Source organism: Camelus ferus, chromosome 7 (assembly GCF_009834535.1).
Source record: "Camelus ferus isolate YT-003-E chromosome 7, BCGSAC_Cfer_1.0, whole genome shotgun sequence".
In the NCBI taxonomy this organism is placed as follows: Eukaryota; Metazoa; Chordata; class Mammalia; order Artiodactyla; family Camelidae; genus Camelus; species Camelus ferus.
Genome location: NC_045702.1, coordinates 19545880 through 19570465, shown reverse-complemented (window position 1 = coordinate 19570465; position 24586 = coordinate 19545880). Strand labels below are relative to the sequence as shown.

The following is a 24586-nucleotide window of genomic DNA, read 5'->3' as shown; positions in this document are numbered from 1 at the left end:
GGGCGCCAGGGCCTCACCTGACCCTGTGACTACTGTCCTGGTGACAGATGCACTGGTCACATAGAGCTTTTAGATCTTCTCTGGAAGTTGGGGAGAAGGGAGCAAATCGGTATGTGGTGACCAGACGAGCAGGCTAAGGCAGGGACAATAATGCTCCCCCAAATACTCCACTTTCTCACCCATTTCCCAGTTCCCTGGCAACTAATCAGGGCTGGATGACTGGTTCAGGCTGACAAAGTATGAGCAGAAGGGATGGGGGTCAATCCCAAGCTGAGGCAATTAAAGGCCCTCACTTCTCCTGCTGGTCGTTCTGAGGAACAGGATGTGGTTTCCAGACGATGGGGTGAGATGATGGCCAGCGTGGGTCCTGAGTATTTAGAGCAGGATGAACCACAGACTGGTGCTGGGTATGTAGTCTGAGTGACAAATAAGCCTGGTTGTTTCAAAGCACTGGGATTTCAGGGTCTTCTTCTTCTTTTAATTGCAGCATAACTGATCCTATCCTAACCTGTCCTACCCACGTCGCAATCTTCTTTTTCCCCCGTGACAAGATTTACACTGTTGACAACATTCATGGATGGCCTTTATGCACAATCAACATGAGAGTCTCAAACCAGCCTAAAGGTGCTAAACAGCACGGTGGTCATTCTAAGTCACCACCTGCCATGCATTTCTGTCACTCCTCTAGAAAAGTGCTTCCAATAGCATTAGGGGAAACTTCCAACTAGACGTGGCAAAAGAATGGTGGCAAATTGATAGTTCCCTTCAGGTTTTAGGGCCAGTAATCTAGTCTCATACATTTTCAAAGGCATTCAATTTCTTTCGGAACAACAAGGTACCCAGTTCTCTACAAGGTTTTATAGGAAATCTGGGCATTTGCTAGTTTCTAATCCCACTTATTTCTGTCTCCTACAATCCTCACACCTTGTCCACTTTCTCTTGTGATCAGAAAAAATGACAGACCACCCAGCCTCGCTCACTGACTGTCAAATGTTTCAAGATGCTCTAGCCCTGTCCCAGAGGTCTTTGCTGTAAAAGCAGGATCATGTTTTAGGCCTCACTGGGCCCGGTACATAGGACAAGGGATGTAGGGAGACATACTTGCTGGTCCTGAGCATCTAACGTGCTGGCTCTCTAATGCTCTCAAATCGAAAACTCCTCTGTAGCAGCACTGGACTAGTTGCCTTCCCCAAAGCAGCTCAACTTCTAACACTGAGCATTTAGAATCATACAACAAAGGGGAATTCTGTACTGAAGTTATATTTAAGTTACTAATGAAGAATATGAGTAAAGGTCAACTTTTGGACCTGCAAATAGTATTCTGGGTGCTGAGAGAAGAAGGGAGAAATAAAAGGGGATAAACGTGGAAAAGGTGGGGGACAAGCACGGGCATGCTCAGAGGGAGACTGGGAGTCCAGGAGGGACAGAGGGACAGTTGAGGCATTCACATACGTGGGGTGGGTGGGAGTTTGCAGGGCAGGAAAGCTGTTGGCTATTCACTGTTTATCAGGCAAGGTGCAGGTAGGCCACTGTGGGAGTTAGTTCCTATACATCCTCTCATTTCATCTTCCCATTAACTGATGAGATTGATAGTGTTATCTCTGCTTTACATGAAAATATTCAGATGGAAATGAATTTATCAAGCTAATAGGTGGCTAAATCACAAAGCAAAACCAAGCCTTCCCTTCTCCAAAGTCCAAGTTCTTTTTCTTCAGCATGTGATAAATTTTACCTGCCAGGAGTCCTAAACGTGTAACATCATTAATTTTCCTCCAGCAATGCAGAGAGCGTGGTGTACCCTGCTCTAAGCTAAATCGGGTGTGTTCCCCCAGAATTCTACGTGGGATAAACCATATTATCACACCTATAAAAGGAGACTGTCCCCTTAACAGCTGCATATGCCTGAGCGAGAGCAAAATTGACAGCTGGGTTTCACCAAAACTTTTTCCAACCAGATGACATCATTAAACAACCACAAAATTTCAGCACACCATTCTCCAAACCAAGCTGATAAAGGGCTAAGAATTTCGAATATTCCAGTATGTCAGATCCATATGGTATCAAATTATAGACTCTTTTCTGACCAATGGACTTTTAGCCAATCATGTGTAGATCCATGGGGTCATCCTGTTTTAGTCAGAGAGGAAGTTGTTTGCAATCATTACCCAGCATAACCACCCTGAAACCCTCCTCCTAGCAGACAAAGTCCCCTGATCCCCACTTCCACGAGCCCTACCTCAAGTTGATCACTTAGTGAAATTCTTCAGTGGTGTGTTCTCCCTCACCTGGCAAGCAAATAAATGAACTCAAGATTTTTTTTCTTTATAGTTAAGGTGGGCTTCGTTTTATAGGGTGACACCCGATTGCCCGTCCCCATCTTGACTGTGGAGCTAGGCTTCCAAACTGTTTTGCTCTTTTCTAAATTGTCAGCTTTCAAGAACAGTCAAGAATCCTGAATTTCTAGTATACGTTACCCTGATTGCACATGTCCAAGGCAATTCAGGGGACTGTCTCAGCCGTACATCTTTAAGATGCTGGACTTCAATCAGGCCAGATGTATCCTGATTCCAATTATGTCTCAGAGTGGAAGCTGTGTTTTGAAAAGGGTTACATTAATTCCAAGGAAATTCCAAGGAATAACCTTTCCTGCACTTATTTCTTACAGACATCAGTCACAGAACCGCACCATCTGTGAAAGAGAGAGGAAAAACTACTGGCTATGAACTGTTTTAATGGTGGGATAATATCCCAGAAGGGAGCCAGCACCTGCTCAGCGTCTTTACTGATAAACAGAATGTGGAACACCTGCTAGACGGTGGCAGCTATTCTAGCCCAAGTTTTATTTTGGTTTTCTTATTTATAATTTCCAAGTTCCTCAAATAGGCAGGCCAATACTATCTGCCGAGAGCAAGACTGTGCACTGTGACAGGACGTTCACTCATTCAGCAAACATCTGCCAAGAATCTACTGCAAGTCAGGTACTGGGTTAGGCTGAGGGATGAAAATGTGAATACGATGTGGAGGTTATTACCCTTAAGAAGATGAGGAGATCTCAGTCAGGTGGAGAAGTCTAACTAAGGATCTCCATAGAAGTGTCGTGAGTACCTGATGGAGGTATATCATGAGTACTGCGGCAACCCAGAGGTAGCAACTAACACTGAGGTCCGGAAACGTTTAAAGAGGAATTGATGACGGCACTGAGTCTTAGAGAACAAGCAGAATGTGGCTAGATGCGGGATACATAGTCTTCCTAGGTGGAGAGAAGAGCATGTGTGATGCACTGAGAATCAAGAAGTTTGAATACAATCAAGATGTAGCACATATTTTGATTTACTAAGAGTGGGTGGATGCTGGGTTCGGGGGTTGTCATGAGGTCAGCTTGCAAAGGACTGAGTAAGCTAAACTAAGGAGTCTGAACTCTATCCTGTAGGCAGCAGAGAGCTAACTGAAATGTATAAAGTAGCTTGTGGGCACTTCCAGCCAATATGGAGTGACAGACACGACCGGATTTACCCTACTATCATAAACAAGTCAAAACGATACAAAGTATATGAAACAATGACTTTCAGACGCTGGACAACAGCCAATGCAGGAGTCATTCCTGAGAAGAGAGAACACATGAGCTGAGCCTACAATTCCCCCAGCATATCATCTGGGGGAAATGTCTAGGTTGCTGAGCAGGGGTTGGCCCTTCTGACTTGAGGATATAGAGCTGAGAATTCAGGGGGACTAAGGTGGTTGGAATTCACTGGATAAAGTGCTAGAAGGGAAGCTCTACATGGAGAGGAGAGAGCCACACCTGTTGCGGAAAGATGTGTTACAGCTCGGTGTTACAGTTCAGTGTTACAGCTCAGTTGTGACAGCAACCTGGATCCAGGTGAGAGACCAAGCAGCACTCGGAGAGTTGGAGAACTCAGGTTTATTACGCCAGCGAGCCCAGAGGAGTTAACACTCCAAGCTCTGGATCCGTCTGTAGGTTTACACAGGACTTTATAGGCTGCCAATTTTACACTTTGCAACATCATATGCAAATAAAGTATAACAGAAGTTGACCAACCAGGAACAAGCTTTGTAGAAATAGCCCAATCAGGAGTGAGAGAAATAACCAATCAGGAGTGAGCTCCATGCAAATAAAGTACTACAAATGGACCAATCAGAAGTTAGGGAAGTGGACCAATCAGGAGTAAAGGAAATAACCAATCAGAAGCAAGCTCAGGGAGCCTCTGGGCCAGGAGAGTAGTGGCCCTGCTTGGGGGTCCTGCCGTTTTTTTATGGGGCTTCCCACCTCACACCGAGAGGAGAAAACTGCAGAAGAGACAGAGACAGAGAGAGACAGAGAGAGTGTGAGCCAGAGAGAGAGCCAGAGATCTGCAGGGGATTCCCCGCAAATCCCCAGCTGAGTACTGATCACTGCATGTGCATGGGGAAACTAGCCTAGGTGGGAAATGAACCAATGAAAAGAAAAGGTAAAACAGCCACTGGGGCTCACACAGTGCTGGCGACTGTCTGTATTCCTACAAGCCGGAGTGGAAGAACCTTGCAAAACATGATGCATCAGGTACTCAGAAGGGCCCTGCCTCAGTAGTGGGGAAAGTTAGCCTTAGACTGAAGGCTTCTCTGGTTCTATGTAACACAATTTCAGAGTGAGTCTTGAAGGGATTAAAGTGTTTCCAAATAACAGAACACAGAGCAAGGCTCAGGAATAAATTAATATGTGTGTGCATATATACATACACACACATATATGCACACACACTCATACACACACACACACACACACACCCTTGTATATATAGGAGATACAGATTTAGACACTTCTATCTATATACATATCATCTATACATACAAGGTAAAATTCACAATGTCTGACATTGAATACATTTCTAGACATGCAAAGAAGCAGGAAAATATGCCTCATAATTAGAACAAAGCATATTGAGAGAAACAGACCCAAAAATAATAGACAAGAAAATTCAAAGTTATATACTTATATTCCATACATTCAAGAAGGTAAAGAAAAATATGTGCATGTTAAGGAAAGACATGGAGGATATGAGACCCAAGTCAAACTTCTAGGGATGGAAAAAAAATCAGTGTTTTAGATGACAGTGTTTTAGATGAATGGAATTAACTGTAGACACTAAAGAAGAAAAGATTAGAAAACTTTTAAGACATAGCAATAGAAACTCTCCAAAATGTTACATACAGAAGAAATAGCCTGTTAAAAAAAAAAAAAAAAAGCAGCATGTAAAGCATCAGTGAACTGTAAGACAACTTCAAAAGGCTAAGCATAATTTGTGTCCCCTAAGAAGGAAAGAGAAAAAAGGGGAGGCAGAAGAAAAATTTGAAGAAATAATGGATGAAAACTCTCCCAGTTTGATGGGCACTATGAATATACAAATCCAAGAAGCTATATGAACCCCAAGCACAAGACATACTAAAAAAAAAAAAAAAAAAAAATACATTAAGGTACATGATAATCAATCTGCTTAAAACCAGTCATTAAAAGAAACTCTTAAAAACAAAACCCAAAAAAGTCCCCCCGGGGTCCCCACCGCCCCGCCCACCCCCGCTGGGGAGCGCTCCACCCCCGCGAACCCTGCGAGCCCGGCGCTGCCCGCGTCCTCCAAGCCTGAGCGGCAGGGAGTGACTCCCAGCCTCCGGCCCCGGTGGTGAGGAAGGTGGTGGACCCGGCCGAGTGCAACATCAAAGTGATGTGTCGCTTCAGACCTCTCAACGAGTCCGAGGTGACCCGCGGTGACAAGTACATCGCCAAGTTTCAGGGAGAGGACACGGTGATGATCACGTCCAAGCCTTGTGCATTTGACCGGGTGTTCCAGTCAAACACATCTCAAGAGCAAGTGCATAATGACTGTGCGAAAAAGATTGTTAAAGATGTACTTGAGGGATACAATGGAACCATATCTGCGTATGGACAGACCTCCTCTGGGAAGACGCACACAATGGAGGGTAAACTTCATGATCCAGAAGGCATGGGAATTTTTCCAAGAATAGTGCAAGATATTTTTAATTATATTTACTCCATGGATGAAAATTTGGAATTTCATATTTTGAAATTTATTTGGATAAGATAAGGGACCTACTAGATGTTTCCAAGACCAGTCTTACAGTTCATGAAGATAAAAACCGAGTTCTGGGTGCACAGAGCGTTTTGTATGTCGTCCAGATGAAGTTATGGATACCATAGATGAAGGAAAATCCAACAGACATGTAACAGTTACAAATATGAATGAACATAGCTCTAGGAGTCACAGTATATTTCTTATTAATGTAAAACAAGAGAACACGCAAACAGTAACAAAGACTGAGTGGAAAACTTTATCTGGTTGATTTAGCTGGTAGTGAAAAGGTTAATTAAACTGGAGCTGAAGGTGCTGTGCTGGGTAAAGCTAAGAACATCAACAAGTCACTTTCTGCTCTTGGAAATGTCATCTCTGCTTTGGCTGAGGGTAGTACGGATGTTCCATATCGAGACAGTAAAATGACAAGAATCCTTCAAGACTCCCTAGGAGGGAACTGTCCAACCACTGTCGTCATTTGCTGCTCCCTGTCATCGTACAATGAGTCTGAAACAAAATCCACACTCCTGTTTGGTCAGAGGGCTAAAACAATTAAGAACACCGTGTGTGTCAATGTTGAGTTAACTGCAGAACAGTGGAAAAAGAAGTATGAAAGAGAAAAAGAAAAAAATTAGACCCTGCAAAACACCATTCAGTGGCTTGAAAGTGAACTCAACCAATAGGCGTAATGGAGAGACAGTGCCTGTTGATGAGCAGTTTGACAAAGAGAAAGCCAACCTGGAAGCTTTTGCAGTGGACAAGGATGTCACTATTACCAACGATAAACCAGCAGGCACGATTGGAGTCACTGGAAACTTCACTGATGCTGAAAGAAGAAAGTGTGAAGAAGAAATTGCTAAATTATACAAACAACTGGATGACAAGGTAGCTGTCTGGTTCTCCTGGCACTGCTTGCTGAGGAGACTGTCTTTTCTCCATTGTGTATTCTTGCCTCCTTTGTCATAGATTGACTATAAGTGCATGGGTTTATTTCTGGACTTTCTATCCTGTTTCATTGATCTGTGTGTTTGGTTTTGTGCCAGTACCATACTGCTTTGCGTACTGTAGCTTTGCACAGCTAAGGATACCATCAACAAGATGAAAAGACAACCTACAGAATGGGAGACAATATTTGCAAATGATGCAACTGACAAAGGACTAATTTCCAGAACATACAAACATCTCATACACATTAATAGCAAGTAACCCAGTCAAAAACTGGGCTGAAGAACTAAATTGACATTTCTCCAAAAAGATATCCAGGTGGTCAACAAGGACATGAAAAGATGCTCAACATCACTAATTGTTAGAGAAATGCAAATGAAAACTACAATGAGATATCACCTCACACCAGTCGGAATGGCCATCATTAAAAAGTCTACAAACGATAAATGCTGGAGAGTGTGGAGAAAAGGGAACCCTCCTTCACTGATAGTGGGAATGTAAATTGGTGCAGCCACTATGGAGAACAGTATGGAGGTTCCTTAAAAAACTAAAAATAGACTTCCTGTATGATCCTGCAATCCCACTCCTGGGCATATACCTGGAGAGAAATATAATTCAAAAAGATACATGCACCCCAGTGTTCATAGCAGCACTATTTACAACAGCCAAGACATGGAAACAGCCTAAATGTCCATCGACAAATGACTGGGTAAAGATGTGGTATATTTATACAATGGAGTATTTCTTAGCCATAAAAAAGAATAAAATAATGCCATTTGCAACAACATGGATGGACCTGGAGATTGTCACTCAAAGTGAAGTAAGCCAGAAAGAGAAAGAAAAATGCCATATGATATTCCTTGTGTGTGGAATCTTGGGGGGAAAAAAAGGATACAAATGAACTTATCTACAAAACAGAAACAGACTCTCAGATATAAGAGAACAAACTTATGGTTACCAGTTGGTAAAGGGGGTGGGAAGGGATAAATTGGGAATTCAAAAATTGCACCTCTTGGGGAGTGATGGAAGATGTTAGCTATCTTGATTGTGGTGGTGGTTTCACAGGTGTACACATCTATCAAAATTCATCAAATTGTACCTCTGAAATATGTGTAGTTTACTGTACAGGAACCATACCACAATAAAGGTGTTTAAAAAAAAAGGTAAAATGATGACTATTCAGACATATAAATACTGAAATATTTATCACTAGATTTTTACCACAAGAAATGCTAAAGGACCATTGGCAGCAACCATGGATGCTCCTGGAAAATGTCATTCTAAGTGAAGTAAGCCAGAAAGAGAAAGAAAAATACCATATGAGATCGCTCATATGTGGACTCTAAAACAAAAACAAAAACAAAAACAAAACAAAACAAACAAAGCATAAATACAGAACAGAAATAGACTCATAGACATAGAATACAGACTTGTGGTTGCCAAGGGGGTGGGAAGAGAGAGGCTGGGATTTCAAAATTATAGAACAGATAAACATAATTATACTGTACAGCACAGGGAAATATACAAAAGATCTTATGGTAGCTCACAGAGAAAGGAATGTGACAATGAATATATATATGTTCATGTATAATTGAAAAATTGTGCTCTACACTGGAATTTGACACAACATTGTAAAATGATTATAAATCAATAAAAAAGTTAAAAAAAAAAAAGAAATGCTAAAGGAATTCCTTTAACATGGAAAATGACACAAGATGGCAATCTGTTCTTTCCAAAGAAATAAACATTTATTAATGGTAAATATGTAAGCAAATATAAAATACTATTTTTCTTATTTTAAAAATATTTTTTAAAGATATGGACTGTTGAAAGCAAAAATAATAACAATGCATTGTGGGTCTTACAGCATATGCAGAAGGGAAATGTAAAACAACAGTACAAGGAATGGGAGGGAAAACAGAAATAACACACTGTGGTTCTTACATTTTTGTGAAATGGTATGACGTCACTTGAAGGTAAATTGTGGTAAGTTAGACATGTATGCCATCACCAAAAAGTAATATTATAAATCAATATTATTTTAATAACTACAAATGAGATAAAAATGAATCATAAAAACACCCGATTACTCAAAAATAAGGCATAAAAGAGGAACCAAGAACAGATGTGATGAGTAGAAAGCATACAAAAAAATAGCAAGAGGACAGATTGAAACCCACCCCATATCAAGCATCAAATGTAAATTACATTATATGTAAATGGCCTAAACACCCTAAACAGAAGGCAGAGATTGGCGTACTTGATAGAAAACAAGATTCACCTATATGCTGTCTACAAGAAACCCACTTTATAAAGTTGTTTGTGCCCATCTCTGAAGAGGGCACCAGCCCCAGCAGGCTGCAGCTTTCACTCTTGCTTCTCCTCTGAAAAGCCATGGCTTCTGGTGAATATGGACTTTACAAAAGAGGCAGGCCATGTCTCACTGTTCTTTACAACAAGCACTAAAACACCATATTTTATCCCTGGCTTCTGGCTTCTTCAGTTCTCAAAATGGCCAACACCTTCCGGAAGCAGTTCCAACTTAATGGCCTTATCAAATCCTGTTACATGTTGGGTTATGAATGACCAGAAACTGCAATTTGTGCCATGAATCTGATAATCTTTTTTTCTCCCTCCCAACGGGAAAATCTCATGTCTTTAGTTCATTCATTCATTGGACAAAGAGTTAACATTTATAAGCCAGCCACTATCTGTTGTATGCACAGGTATGTATTGGTTAAACAAAGCAGTGTACCCATGGAGCTTAAAATACAGTAGACAGTCTGTAAACAAAAACATATGATCACATGTTGTGTTAAGAGTAGTAATACAATCAGTGGAGAGGGCATAGCTGAGTGGTAGAGCACATGCTTAGCGTGCCCAGGGTTCTGGGTTCAATCCCTTGTACCTCCATTTAAAAAATACTACGTAATTAAGTAAATAAAGGAACTTAATTACCTCCTACTCCCCAAAAAAGAAAAAAAGTGAAAAAAAAAAAACTCTAGAAAAATAGGTCATAAAGAAGTAGTACTAAAAACAGAAAGAAAATACTAGGAGGCAGGTATTAAGTAGATAGCGCGGCCAAAGGACTCCTCACTGAGAAATAACACGTAAACCGGGACCTGAGTAGGAACTGGCCAGAGCGGCCCAGAGCTTCCCGGCACAGGAACAGCGTATGTAGAGACCCGGGGACAGAGGAACTTATAATGCCTGAAGGACAAGAGCAGGCACCTGAGACGAAGCAGGAGCAGTAAACTGGAGCCACATCGTGTAAAGCAGTAACAAGGCACTTCCACTTTCCTCTAAGCACAACGGAAAGTCAGTAAAGCATATAAACAGAACAGTGACATGTGTGACAACTAAGGCTATCTCGCTCTCCCTTGCAAGTCTGTGGGGGCAGCACTAAAAGCAGGGACATAAACTGAGGAAGCTGTCACTAAGGAACAGGCAGGAGAGGAGAGGGACCTGGATCAGAAGTGGTGACGATGGAGAGAAATGAGAGGACCTGAGATGCATTTTGGAGGCTGGACTGGCCGGAATGTTTTGGCAGTTTATACGCAAGCGGTGAGGGAGTGAGTGGAATTAAGCATGAGTCTAACGGAGTGGCTGACTCAAAGGGAGGACCAGAGGTGTTACAAGTTTCAGGGTGGAAATCAGAAGTTCAGTTTGAGAATCAGAAGAGTCTGAAAGCCATCAGTGTTTGCCTTTGCTCGTGAGCCCAAGTCATGTGGACCTTGGAGCAGTACCTCTAAGAGGTCAGCTCAGAAATTAGATCTCCTGACCAAAGAAGATGGATCTCAGAATGTCTGGAACATCTCTGATCCCCAATATGAGTTTCCTCTTCTCTGCTGCTTTTTTCTCCCACCCCTTGGGACTGCTCTGAATGACACCTGACTGAACTCCAGGTGGCCCAGTCCAGGCCCACACTCCCTTGCATCAATCTTACAACACACGCAGCAACCCAGTTACAAGACAGAGACAGTCAGACGCCTTTTGCAAGCTGAAGACTGGGTTTAGCAGCCCATCCAGTTCCGTTGCTCCCTTGTCTTTCCAGCAAACTGCGAGCGTGACAGGTTTGGCAGGTCTAATTATTCTCGGGTAATCAATCTAGTTTCTATCATTTCATCTCTCTGCCTCACTAAACGCACACCTAATATTTCACCATCCCCTCCTGCACGCAAAGGAAGTTGCTGCTAGCGTCTCACCTACACAGGTGATCATGCCCTTGACTGAGTATCAAGCAAAAGGAGACATTTCAAGACAAGGCAGGTCATCTTCAATTCCAAAGACCTGAGACTGTCACTCTAATGTTAGGGGACCTGAAAGCTTGGTGCCGCCAAAACAAGAGGGGCCTGCTGACCATGATGTGACCCTGCCTTTCACACTATTTACTGGAGCTGGAGGATACCTGGGTCACGGGAGACAAGAAAAGCCCAGGGGGATCCACGTCCTCAAAGCACTAGAAGAACAGTGAGGAGCACGCTCTGGCCACAAGGCAGAGCTCTCTTCCTGTACGCTGACGGCCCCTGGCAGAGAACTTTCTCCTGGGAGCCCCGACCCTACACCCAAACACCAGAAAAGTCTGTCAAGCCACTGGCAGAGATACAGTCCCAGGATAGCAATGGAGAAAAAAATCTTGTTCAGGGAATCTTCCAACTCTCCGCAGAGCTGCCCTGCTGGCCTGTCCAGCTTAGGATCTCAGAATTCCAGGCCCCTCCCTGGTGGAAACACTGTAACTGTGTACTTGCCAGCCTGTCTCTGGGCAATGAACAACTTTGTGGTTCCTCATGGGTTTGGGACTGAAAAAAAAAAAACACCACAAACAACATAGGCCAGATCAATTACCAACTGGAAGAGATTTTTTTTTAAAGTCTGTTAAAAGTAAAAACAAGAATTAGAAGCTTTATTTCAAATTTCCTTTTAAATTAAGAAAATGTAAGGCTTCAAATTGAAAGTTTTTGCCAACAGGTGGAGAATAAATTACACTGTGGCCACACAATAAATTCTGAAGATTGTAATAATAATGGACTGTGCTTTTCACAGTACACTGTGGGCGGGGGGAGAAATGCTCAAAATTATATACGGAGAATCATCACAATCATGTAGAACATGTACAAACACAGTAACAGCAAAAACACTGTAAGGATGTGCACCAAACTCAATACCTGACAGCGTTCGATGGAAAATTTTTTGTTTGTTTCTAATCATTCTGTATTTACCAACATTTTCCTGATAAGTTTGCATTCCTATTATAACAGAGATGTAGTTATTTTACTTTTGAAACAAATTAGATATAAATTTCTCTACTTGCCTCTCTAAGCCCCTTTTAAAGAAACAGATATAATTTACATCTAGAAGTTTTAAAAATACGGTCAACAAAAAGTTAGGGGTCCTGCTCTACACAAAATACCATTTCTGTGAATTAAATTTACTGAGTCCAAGAGAATTGAACATGTGGTCAGAACACTGGGATTAATATATACACATGCACATATATTTACTTTTTATGTTGAGATAATTGTAGGTTCATATGAAGTGTTAAGAAATAATACAGAGATCCCATATACCCTTCCCCCAATAGTAACATCTTGCATAATTCCTGTATAATATCACACCAGGAAATTGACATTGGTACAATCCACACACCTTACTCAGATTTCACTAGTTTTACACACACTCATTTGTGCGTTTACATGTGTATATACAGTTGACCCTTGAAGAATGTGGAGGTTAGGGGTGCCAACCCTCTGCACAGTCAAAAATCCATGCATAACTTACAGCTGTCCTCTGCACCTGTGATCCTTCCCTATCTGAGGTCCCGTATCTGCGGATTCGACCAACTATGGATCGTGTAGTGCTATAGTATTTATTACTGTAAAACATCCACGTAATAGTGGACTCGTGCAGTTCAAACCCCTGTTGTTCAAGGGTTAACTCCATTTAGTTCTATGCAACTTTATGTCATGTGTAGATGCTTGTGATCAACCCTACAGTCAAGATTCAGCTCAGTCCCATCATTGTTTCTCCCTTATGTAGTCACAGCCACGGCCACTTCCCTCCCTCCCTCCCTCTCCTGCTCTCATTCCTAGCAATGGTGATCCGCTGTTGGTCAACGAACAATTATCCATCCCCATGTGCCAACCACTATGCCAAGCACTGGAGGATCTTGATTCAAATATAAATGACATAAACAGGAAAGCCTCGTGGTTAGCAGTATGGGCGGGGACCAGACTAACTGGGTTCAGAGCTCGGGTGTGCCACTTACCAGCCCTGTGACCCTCGGCAAAGCACTTAAGCTCTCTACATCACGATGTCTTCTTCAATAAAATGTGGCTAATAATAGACTCTTCCAGGGTTGCTATGAGAATTCAATGAGCTGATGTTAATCAAGCAAGTAGAAAGTGCCTGGCACCAACTGATACACGGTAACATGTAAGAACTCACCATCCAGTGGGGAACACACAAAGCTTCTCATCAGGTCAGCCTACGTTAAGCGACATAAACCCAGCACAGTGGGAGGACACTGGAAGGAGCAGCTCGTTCTGGCTGCGGAAAGCTCCAACAGGCTTCCCAGGAAAGGGAATATGCGGGCTGGGCTTTGAAGTATGAATAAGACTTAGACAGAAATCACAGGGACAGGACGATGCTTCGTGCCTACAAAACAATGTGATGTGTGGCCCTGAGGCAGGAGAAGGCAAGGGCCATTCTGAGGGAGCACTACGAGGAGGTCAGAACAAGAGGAGACTGTCAGCAGATGGGAGGCGCTGGAGTGGGGGTGGAGGAGGAGGAGGAGGAGGAGGAGAAGCGGCCACAGATGAAGTCTGAGGGAAGGTGGGGCCAGGTTTTGAGCAGGTCTGGAAAGCTGTGCCAGAATTCGCACTACAGCTGTGCCCCCTGGAGAAGCCCAGAATGGAGCAGAAAGAAGGAAGACGGCTTCCGAAACAGAGGTGCATCGGGACAGGGCTGGAGTCGAAGGGAGAGTACTTTGTAATTACAAAGCACGAGCAATGGGGATTCGTCATGCCTGCAGCTGACTCGAAACTAGTGGCAGCAGCTGTGTGGCTTAAACACTGTCGCTATTCTTGTGAGACACATAATGTCTTAAGAGTCTGGGGCACAGGGATTGGAAGCCATCAGGCTCTCCCAGGCCAGAACCTGTTTTCCCCTTACCAGGGCAGTTTCTACTTAAACCAGGTGTTCCCAATGCCCTTCACCGGCAACCTCCGACTAGCCTTTCCCGGAGTTTCCACAGGAAGACGCTGGGCAGAGACTCTGGCAGTTCCCAGTGTATCTCTGGGTCATTGGCACCATCAGCTCTATCATTCTGAGCCCCCAGTGTTTATCTGATCATCCAGCCAGCCTCCTTCAGGCTCAGGACGTCGTGATCCCTGGTCCTGCCAGGGGCTCTGGCTTCTCTTGACCCCAACCCCACCGGTGCTTCTCACCCAGGGCCATGACTTCCCTTGATCTCCCTCCCCAGGGCCTACACAGATTCCTGCCTCTCACAATTGTATTCTTGCCTTCTGATCCCAGGACTCCCAACGACCTGTTGCCACCAACACACAGGCGTGGCATGGAGGACAAGAATGAATTACCTCTATTTCTGCTTTGAAAGTTTTTCTCACTCAATCTCACCTTCTTTTGGTTATTTTTCTCTTCATAGAGACAGAGGGAGGAAGGCTTCTTTCATTTGCTTAAACTAATTGTATCGTTAACTCTACATGGACTAAAAAAAAGATTAATTCTATTCTCTAGTAGCTTCAGACCTGTTCCTTTTTGCTGTCATTCTCCAATCTATGCGAAGAAAAAGATGTTGGAATAAATGACTCTTGACAAGAGGGTGGAGGCGGTGGTTTATAGTTTTGCCCTGAAAACTAAGGAAGCCCTTCCAACACCTCCCCCTCAAAAAAAACACCTTCCCTCTAAACGAGACTGAGTTATAGAACGTGCCTGAGGATCACACAGGTGACGTGCAACAAAACAAGACTCAGAAATAAGTATCTCCAAGAACCCCTAAGACAATTCCTTTTCGTCTTCCCTATAAAGAGCAGTCTCCCTTCCCGACCTCCTTCCCTGGATGTTGACCCATGAAAAGACAGGACTCTTAACAGCGCACATCATGAACACAACCCCTTCCCAACCAAATGCGTCAAGACGCTCTCCTGGGCCTTCTTAGACCAAATTCACTTGCAGCCGTTAAATCAAATTTTCGTATAAACAAACAAACACACAAAAAACGGTATCATGAAAAGCCACAAAACAACCAGGCAAGAATATCAAACTTGAGGAAGGGAGGGAGGGAGGGAAGGGGCAAGAGAGGGCGAAAGGAAGAAAGAAAACTTCGATTTCCCTCATGTCACGCCCCAGCACAACAAATCCAGTGATTTCTGTGGTTAGAAAATGCCAACACCTTCAGTTCCTGGAGTCTCACAGCAAACCCTTTTCTACAATTAGACTCTGTATCTTTCCAAGTTTTATGTAAGGGTGGTGGCCAGTCTACAGGTGATTGAAGTCCCTGCTCTTCTGCCCTTCACCCAGGCAGGGGGCACCCAGACCGTGAGAGGAAATACAACATAAATGATGGCAGGGAAGGATGATTTATTCTTCATTTAATGAGATAGGATCACCCATTAAGAAATTAATAATGCCCTGCTTCTCACTACAGCGGACAACTCAGTTAAGGACAAAAGGTCATTTCCTTCCCCCCACGCAGGCCCCCCCACCCCCTTCCCCCACTCCCGTCCCCAGGATGGTTTTAGTTGACTTTGTTTTTGAAGATCTAAGGGTATCTCAGACTCTAACGTGAATAAAAATCACCTGAGAGGCTTGTTACAATTTGTAGGTGGCTCCCTGGACCTACCAATTAAAATTTCTTGGGATGGGGCCTGGAAGCCATGTTTTAAACAAATTTGTTAAGAAATTCTGATCCAGGGGGTTTAAGAAACTCTTTGAAAAACACTAGCTCAAAAAAGACGATAAAACTAGAATACCTGGGTGTCGGAAGCTGGTGAGCTGAGACTTCAGAGGAAAAAAGACCCCTCTCCCAGTTAGAGAGCATGGTTTTTATGACACGGGCAAGCAGGGGCCACCACAGGGTTTAAGCAGGGCTGTGACCTGCTAAACTTGCCTCTCCTTTAACCCTCAGCTCTCAGCTTATCACTGTTTCCAAGAAGGCCTTTCCCGCCCCCACCCCCAGCAGAGGTACCCGCTCCTCTGTGCATTCTAACTCGCCACTGACCTCATGAAGGGACACTGTCCACTGCCTTCTGTCATTGTTCTAATCCCCTCCCTGCCAGTAAGCTTCTGCAAGCAAGGAAGTGACTTGTGCACAGTGCCAGACAGTCGGTGTCCTATAGCTGTTTAATCAAGCAGACCATTGCATTCCATGTGGTGCTGACTTTTCACACAGAAATCGACTTCAGTGCACGCCCCCCCACCATTCCTTGCTCACATGGCCTAGAAAACTTCACCTCTAACTAATACTGGGCCGTATTTCTAAACCCCTCATTTATCAGGCAACATTGGTTTCATAGGAATCAAAATGAAACATCAGATGCCTGGAATTCTGATGACCTTGTCAAACGGAGTTAATTCATTTACATTTTTACGTTTCAGAAAGAACTAAAGCTCTTACAACTCTCCAGAGTTCACAGGCGTAGACCACGCCCCTCAAAGGAATTTAAAGCACAGGAAAATGTACCAACAGGTAATTACAGCATGAAAGCATGTGATGTCCAGTCTTTTAAATCCTAAAAGCAAAACACCTGGATTATGTTCTGGCCCTCACCCTCCCCCACCCGCAGCGCCAAGCACCTGTTTCAATCTGGCCAGCACCTTCCACTTAAGGGCAGATGGAGGGAAGAGGCCAGGAGAATTTTAAATTCTTAAGTTATTTTATAAAGAAGGCAAGAAACATCCTGTGAACTCGGAGTCATAATGATGATGCGCGTGAGATCTCCATGGGACTCCCCTTCATTCTTAGGGAGTAAAAGTGATGTTAAGTGGGTGGAAACACAGCGACAAAACTTGGACTAGCTAGAGCTTTGTTCCAACTTACCTGTGGCCTCCGGTACTCGTGCATCTGGGTTTCGTCCAAGAAGTCTGCGCCGTCGGCTTCACCCTCTAACCATGGGTTCTTCCAGGTCGCTTTCATCACCCAAGGACAGCACTGTGCTCTAAGGACCTTCCATCAGGTCTTGGGGGCTCATGCATCCTGAGACTTGGAGAAACCTCAGTGAGCAGCTGGGAAACCTTGGTGAGGGTTTGGGGCTCCCTGGATAAGCCGCTCCCGAAGTTGCCTTCCACAGTTCCCACTCAAGGACTCCGGGTCTCCAAGGCCAAAGCCGTCACCAAGTCCATTTGCAAGTCCAGTCAGGGTGCTGGTGGGCCCTGGATTGATCCTAGCTCTGGAGGGCGAGCCTCCGCACCCGCAACGCCAAGGGACGGCTCCTGCCCACGCTCCGCGTGCAGCTTCCACGAGCGCGGGGAGGGGCTGAGCGCACACCTGCCCCCGCTCGGGAGCGGGGGAGGGCGCGGGGGCGGGAAGAGGCGTGGCCTCCCGGCCTCCCCGCCCCCCAGCTGCCCCACGCACCGCCCTCCCGGGTGGGCCTGGCCCAGCAGGCTGCAGGCAGCGGCCGGCCGGCTCCGGGCGCGGGCTCCCGGGTCGCGTGCGCCTCTGCGCACCTGCCCGCCCGCGAGGCTTCATTAGGCGGCGCCTGGGCGGCCCCGCGGCCGCGTGCGCATGAGTCCAGGCCATGGAGCCCAGCACCCCGGAGCCTCGCCAGGAGCCGCGGGGTGAGTGCGCATGGGGGGCCTGGAAGGCTGGGACCCACGGCTCAAGTAGGCCAAGGGGCTGGGTAGGGCTGGGGTGGGGCGGCTGAAGAGGGGCCAGGGAGCCCACTATGCCGCGCCCTCCATCCTTGGGGTTCCGATCTCTCTGCATGCAGAGAAGGACAGCAGTCCCAGGCTTCTGCTCGAGGTCCCCACACCCATCACCTTTCTTACCTGGGTCTATCACTCTGATACGTCACATTTATGGAGCACCTACTGCGTACCAGGTTTGCTAGGTACCGGCTCTCCTAAAATGCTGAAGAACAGTCTGGCCCTCCTTCCCAGTTACCTGCCGGCCTTGCGGCTTCACGCCTGCGGTGGAGGCCTGCTCACCCTCTTCAGCGGCTTCTACGCTGGGAAACAGTCTGACAAAGCACCGTGGCTCATGGCCTACGTCTTTCTTGACACACCGGTAGAAAGTCATTCCTTAAAGACGTTATAGCTCATGCAGTTTTCGTTAAAAAAACAAAACCAACCAAACAAAAAACACTCGCTCTTAGTCATTCGTTAGCATCCATTAAAAAAATATTCCAACTTAGAAATGATAAAGCAGCTCCTTGAGCTGAGAGGGTCCTGGAGGTCATGAGTAAGTCGGGAGGTGACTGGGGGAGGGGTTGTGACCCTGGGAAGAACTCTATCTAGGGACCAAGGGCAACTGCTGTGTGATCTTGGGCAAATCACAAAACTTTTTTTAATTGAAGTATAGTTGATTTACAATGTACAGCAAAGTAATTCAGTTATATATATATATGTGTATATATATATACACATACACATACATACTTTTTCAGATTCTTTTCCATTATTGGTTATTACAAGGTACTGAATATAGTTCCCTGTGCTGTACAGTAGGACTTTGTTGCTTGTTTCAAATTACTCACCTTTCTAATCCGTATGTCTTCATCTGTTAGAATGAGATATTAATACTGCTCCCTGGACCGATCTACGAAAGGTGCTTAGCACAATGCCTGGGACGTAGTAACCTCCTAATGAATCAGTCAGGGCTCAGAGGACACACAAGCTTGGAGGATGAGTGACAGGAAATCTCAATGCCAGCCGGGTCACTCTTCCTTACCTGTGAAAGGAGGGTGGGCCTGGGCTTGAGGCCCCTGAGTGAGGCTCTGCTTGGCAGGGAGGAGGACGGGGGTGTGGACGAGGGTGAGGAGGGTGGGCAGGGATGGAGTGAGTTCTGTGGGAGGTGAGGCTGTATGTTTCTATTAGCCTCTTTGATGTCCTTGCCTGGACTCCTGGAGACCACCCAGTCCCGCTGTGTCCTTGCTCTAAGCACTGACACCTGTGTCTGCAGCAGGGACAAGATCCAGTCTGAAAAGAAGCAGTCTCAGTCAGTCTCTCTCTCTTTTCCCAGTCCACCCCCAGCCCCAATCTGTGTCCCCTAGAAACACCTGAATAGACTCTGGTCCCTCAAACTCACATCCCAGGTGTCTGGGGAGAAACTGGGGACTCATAAGGGGTACGTACCCTCCACATTAGGACTGCTCCCGCACCATCTGGGTGTGTGAGCTCAGGCCCCCTCATGGTTGCAGATATTCGCCTGCACTCTTCAAAGTTGCAGGATGATCTCATGTGATCCTCATAGTAGCCAAGTTAGGAAGGTATGCCTGGAATTATTACCCCATTCGACAAGTGGACAAATTAAGGCTTTAGGTCAAACAGGAAACCAGTTGCCCAGCGGGAGGCAGCACGTCCTGGTAGACCGGGCTCTTCCTTCTCTGGTGCTGAGGTCAGTGGGTGCTGGCTCTCCACAGGCCAAGAAGGGGGAGGCCAGCCCCCAGCAGCCAGGCTGGAGGAGGAGGGGGAGGAACCACTGCAGAGCTCAGCCCCCCACACTCAGGACGTGTCCCTCCTGCACGCTGTCTCCGGGGAGAAGCCACCATCGGACATCCCTGGAGAAGCAGGTGGGGCTGATGCTGGGAGAGAGTGCCAGCCCCTGGGCCCGGGGACTCCCCACAGAGGCAGGACTCTGGCTCCACTAAGACCCCAGCCTCAGGGGCCAGGGTGTCCCCTCCCAGTGAGAGAGGGGAAGGCAGGGAGGAGGCCCTCCTCTCCAGCCCCAGGTAAGCAGAAAAAGCCCAACACTGGGGGTCTGGCCTCCACGTCGTCTCCCAGTGTCACTAACTCAGCACGGGCCACGTACAACCCCGTGCCTTGTGGGTCCGGCCGGGGGTCCTGCCACCTGGCCAACCTCCTCAGCACGTTAGCCCAGAACAACCAAATAGCAGACCCAAAGAAGAAGTCTCCAGAAGTGACCTGCCAAGGCCGGAAAAAGACTCGAACCCTCTACCGCTCAGGTAAGTCCCTGAAGGTGAGAGGGGACCTCTGGGGTCTGGGCAAGGTGGGCTCACCAGACAGTGCAGCCCCAGGAGACTGGAGTGTGGTTAGCTGGCACATCACCTTGGCTAGATGCTCTCTTAACCTGTGTGGGGCCATGACTTCTGACCCTCAGAGGGGAAGGCTGGCTTGCTTCGTCAGAAAGTGACACTGGGCCCACGTTAGAAGGGGCAGAAAAGTAAAACATGACACAGTCCCCTGCCACAAAGCCCAAGAGAGAAGGGGCCCCCGCCCAGTGGGGAACCTGGTTGCAAGGCTCTGGGAAGGCCGTGGGTTGGGGACAGTGGTCCATCCAGAAGGCTCTCTCCTCTGCTGTCTGCTCCCTGGTGTTCGTCTTCATGGGAGTGTTTTCTTCCTCCAGACCAGCTGGAGGAGCTGGAAAGGCTCTTCCAAGAAGACCACTATCCGGACAGCGATAAGCGGCGGGAGATCGCCCAGACAGTGGGGGTCACGCCCCAGCGCATCATGGTAAAGGGGGCTGGCCGGCTGCTGTCAGTGGGGAGGGGAGCCCAGGGCTGGGACTCCGGGGAAGCGGAGCAAGCCCTCAGCCCCTCCCGAGTCGGGGCTGAGGTGGGGCCTGAGACGAGCCTCAGGAAAGTGCCTCGGAGGCCATCTAGATGAACCTTTTCAGGAAGAAACCCAACCTGACAGAGGGGCAGCGAGGCAGGGTGGTGCAGTGACCTCCTACCGTCCTGGAGCTATCGCGGGGCAGCCGGATGGAGCCTCAGGCTCTCCTCCATTTCTCAAGCCCTGCAGGTGTGTCTCCCCTCCAGGTGTGGTTCCAGAACCGCAGGGCAAAGTGGCGGAAAGTGGAGAAGATGAACTGAGGAGACCAAGGACACCCCTGCAGGCCCTGCCCCCACCCCTGCCAGCCACCAGTGTGGGTAAGAATTTCTGCTCTTCCTGGCCCCTCCTCGTGGGTAGGAAGTGGGGTCTAATCTGGGATCCTGGGGTCTAGGAGGAGAAAGTGTTGGAAGGCTGGGCCTGGGGAGTTGCTGGATACTATTCAGAGGGGTTTGGGCTGGGTGGGGTTGGGAAGTGGCCAGGGCCTTGTAGGGTGGCCACGCTTGGCCCTTTTCCAGTCCGACGCGCCAGTCTGAATCCAGGGACCACTCGAGCTACAGTCATCATTCTGTCTGCCTCCAGTTCTGCAGCTGAGCTGGCCCCTGCTGTGCGCGCGGACCCGGAGCCTGGAACCTTCCCTCAGGAGCCCCCTCTGGATCCCCTTCCAGGTGAGCTGACCACCTTCCAAGGGTTGTCTGGGGCAGATGGCAGCGCGGAAGGCAGCAGGGACAAAGGGTTCTTTCTTGATGGACACGGGAGCGGCCAGAGCTCTCCACTATTTTGGTCCAGTGGGGGGACCTGGGCATTCTGGACTTCTCCCACCTGGCACTGCCAAGCATACACCCCCATTTTCTTACTCTTACGACCTCTCTTTGACTTCTGTTCCCAGAGCCCCCCACAGTGCTGACATCTGACCAGACGCGGACCCCAGCCCAACAGAGTGAGGGTGCTCAGAGGGTGGCGGTGACCCCACCACTCTTCAGCCCCCCACCTGTCCGAAGGGCCAACCTTCCTTTTCCCCTTGGCCCCGTCCAAACCCCTGAGCTGATGCCTCTGCTGCTGGACACTCCAGGCAGTGACGGCAGCCACAAGGATGGCCCCTGTGGGTTGTGGGGGACAAGGTATGCGACCTGAGGCGGCTGGTTGCTTGAGTTATCTTGGGAGATGTACAGAAGGAGGAAAGATAGATGGAACTTGGGAGGGGAGAGGGTGAGCTGGGAGGAGCAAGGAGGGGTAAACGTAATGAGGGTTAAAAGTGTAAGTGGGTCAGGGGTGGGAAGGATGTAGGCTGTCACAGCAGCAGAGCAGGGAGGGTGAGAAGCTCGGAGCAGGAAGAGGAAGAAGAGGCAGTATGTCTGGGGTGACAGAGATGCGGAGGGGAGGAGAGGGGACGCCTGCCACGTGCTAGAGATGAGGCTACCAGCCGAGCCTCATGAAGTCCTTTCCCCCACAGCATCACACCACCCCCAGCCTGCTCATTCTTGGAGGAGCTGGAACCCCAGGATTACCAGCAAAGCAACCAGCCGGGACCGTTCCCGTTCTCCCAGGCCCTACCGCCCCCGCTTTTCCAGCAGCCCCAGCCCCAGTTTCCGTACCTGCCTCCCTTCCCCTTCCACACGCCCAGCTCACTGGCGCCACCGCTGCCAGAAGACTCTCTCTTTGCGTGGTCCTATGGCCCCATCGGGGGCCCATGCCAGGGCGGCTTCCAGGGCCCTCCGTCCGGGCAGACGCTGCCGCAGCCACCCGCTGGGAGCATGGGTGAGTTGGGGCGCTTTGAGGTCGAGGAAAGTGAGATGGGAGAGACAGCCTCCCTCAGGAGCTGGAGGGAAGGCCGGGCCAGGCGGGGGCTGAGCGAATCACTGCCCCTCGTCTGCTGTGGTCCTTGTGATGTTCTCAAGCTTCTCAGAGGCGGGAGAGCAGAGGAAGAGTCAGCTAGAGAGCTCTGGAGTGAGGGAAGCAGAGGTGGGAGGCCCACTCAGCAGTCACGCGCTCCGCTGAGTGTCCTAGAATCTGAAGTGGGGATAACACTCCCAGGCCTTAGGGGGCTGGCGAGGGTCAGGGAGGGGAGGGGTGCCAGCCTTGGCACAGAGTAGATGGCGTCTGACGGGCCACTGGACCTCTGAAGTCCTGGAAGTGACCATCTTTTGAAGACCCAGTTCCCGTAGAAGGGGGAATAAGATGAGGGTCCCCAGTCTCCTCCGGCCTGTGTGAGAGGGCACTCGGCCCCACCCACGGTCCACTTTGTGTCACTGTCACCCGAACTCGGGAGTGTGGCCTGGTCCTGAGGGGAGCCTCATTCTTGGGTCCTACCCGGGGTTTCTGTGGAGCAGGGAGGGGCTCTGACCGGGGGCGTGCTGGAACGTGGTGGCTTCCCTTCATCCCACTTCATCTTTGTTGTGCTGACTCCCCAGGTGCAGTCCCCTGGAATGACCCCTGCCTGCCAGACCTGCCCTTCCTGGGTCCCTTCTGCCCGCAAGCTCTGGGTGCCCACCTGGCAGGTGATGGCTACTTCCCGGATCTGTTGGCGGCCCCCTATGGCCCGGCTTTGGGCTGCCAGCCTTCCCCCGGCCTCGCCCGGGTGCCTGAAGGGGCCAGGCCGGGGCCCGGGCCCCCACTCAGCAAGGGCCGGGAGGGGCTGCCGGCCGCCTCTGTGGAGCTGCCCTCAGCCCCTGAGGAGGGCCAGGAGGATGACGAGGACAGCCCCAGCCCCTAGCCGTGGGCCCAGGAGGGAGAGGCCACCCTGCCGGAGGGGCTGGGGCACCACCGACGCCAAGGAGACGGCGGCTAAGTGTCAGGAAAGACTGGCCTCTATTGACGGGGCGAAGTCGGACATTTCCCCCCTTTGTGGGCTCATTTTGCTGGACACGGATTTGAGAAAGAAGAGGGCTGGCCCTGACCCTTGCCCACACCTCTAGGCTGTGGTCCTGAAGAAAGAGGAGGGCCCGTGTGACCTCTGGACATTATATCAGTTTGTGTTGTTTCTTTTCCTTGCTACACAGATGAGCCAGCATGTCCACTGTCGGCAGTAAATTAGTCTGTTCTCGGGTTTCTCTCCGTAAATGTGTCTCCCCACTCACCGAGCTAAGCGAAGCGCTCCACGTCCTTCACTGCCTCCCTCGCGGCTGACCAGCTGCGGCTCTGGTCCTGGGCGTCCTGGGCCTCCTTCCTGGGCCCACCTCTCCTGCTGGAGAAGGAGATGCTATCTTGGGCCTTGTCTTCAGTCCTGCCGTGAAACCATGTTCTCGTCCAAAATCCAGAACCAAACCCGAGTACCGGCCCTTCTCTGGAATTGGGGCCCTGCAGGGAGAGGATTATGAGAAGCCCAAGGCTGTTTCAGGTCACGACTCTAGGGTTGTGAACCATGATTTCTTTTCCCAGAGCTCTTTTTTTGGGGGATGGGTTAGGAATGAGAAGTGGGAGCACCAAGAACAGGATGCTTATTTCTATGTAGATAGATAGATAGGTAGGTATCTGTATATATAGAGAGAGACATCTAAAGGTACAAAGCACTCACATTTGATGGCCCTGCCGTGTCCAAACAGCTAGAATTTGAGAACCGCTTATCCAAACCACCGTGCATTTGAGGGGTATATAGGGGGGCGGTGCCAGTCTGGACCTCCAAATGCTATGATTATTGAAAAATACACATTTTTTTCCCCAAAATGTGTATTATAAGCAATTATAATCATCACAGTAGTTCTGGAGTCATGGCCTGTAAGAACTGAAAAGGAAAAATATTTGAAAATGGAGAAGAAACTTCTCAGCTACACAACACACACGTCCGTGTATCTGTGTAGGATTTTAAAGACCAGCACTAT

The 24586-nt window shown here is 48.1% G+C and overlaps 1 protein-coding gene, 1 long non-coding RNA gene and 1 pseudogene across 2 annotated transcripts; 2 read left to right on the top strand and 1 right to left on the bottom strand.

The window, feature by feature from the left end:
• Positions 1-252: 252 nt before the first annotated feature.
• Positions 253-14372, top strand: LOC116665087 (annotated as a pseudogene).
• Positions 14373-17352: 2980 nt separating this feature from the next.
• Positions 17353-23832, top strand: NOBOX (NOBOX oogenesis homeobox). Its single transcript, XM_032483562.1, is given in 9 exon segments — positions 17353-17819; positions 19622-20164; positions 20566-20672; positions 20978-21027; positions 21029-21088; positions 21351-21436; positions 21658-21889; positions 22222-22526; positions 23180-23832. Coding segments are annotated over 9 exon segments (1725 nt in total). The 5' UTR covers positions 17353-17779; the 3' UTR covers positions 23482-23832.
• LOC116664847 lies at positions 22598-24362 on the bottom strand. Its single transcript, XR_004321331.1, has 3 exons — positions 24283-24362; positions 23846-24065; positions 22598-22710 (listed from the first exon to the last, which is right to left on the bottom strand). It is a non-coding gene; the product is annotated as an uncharacterized LOC116664847 (long non-coding RNA).
• Between the last annotated feature and the right edge of the window lie 224 nt (positions 24363-24586).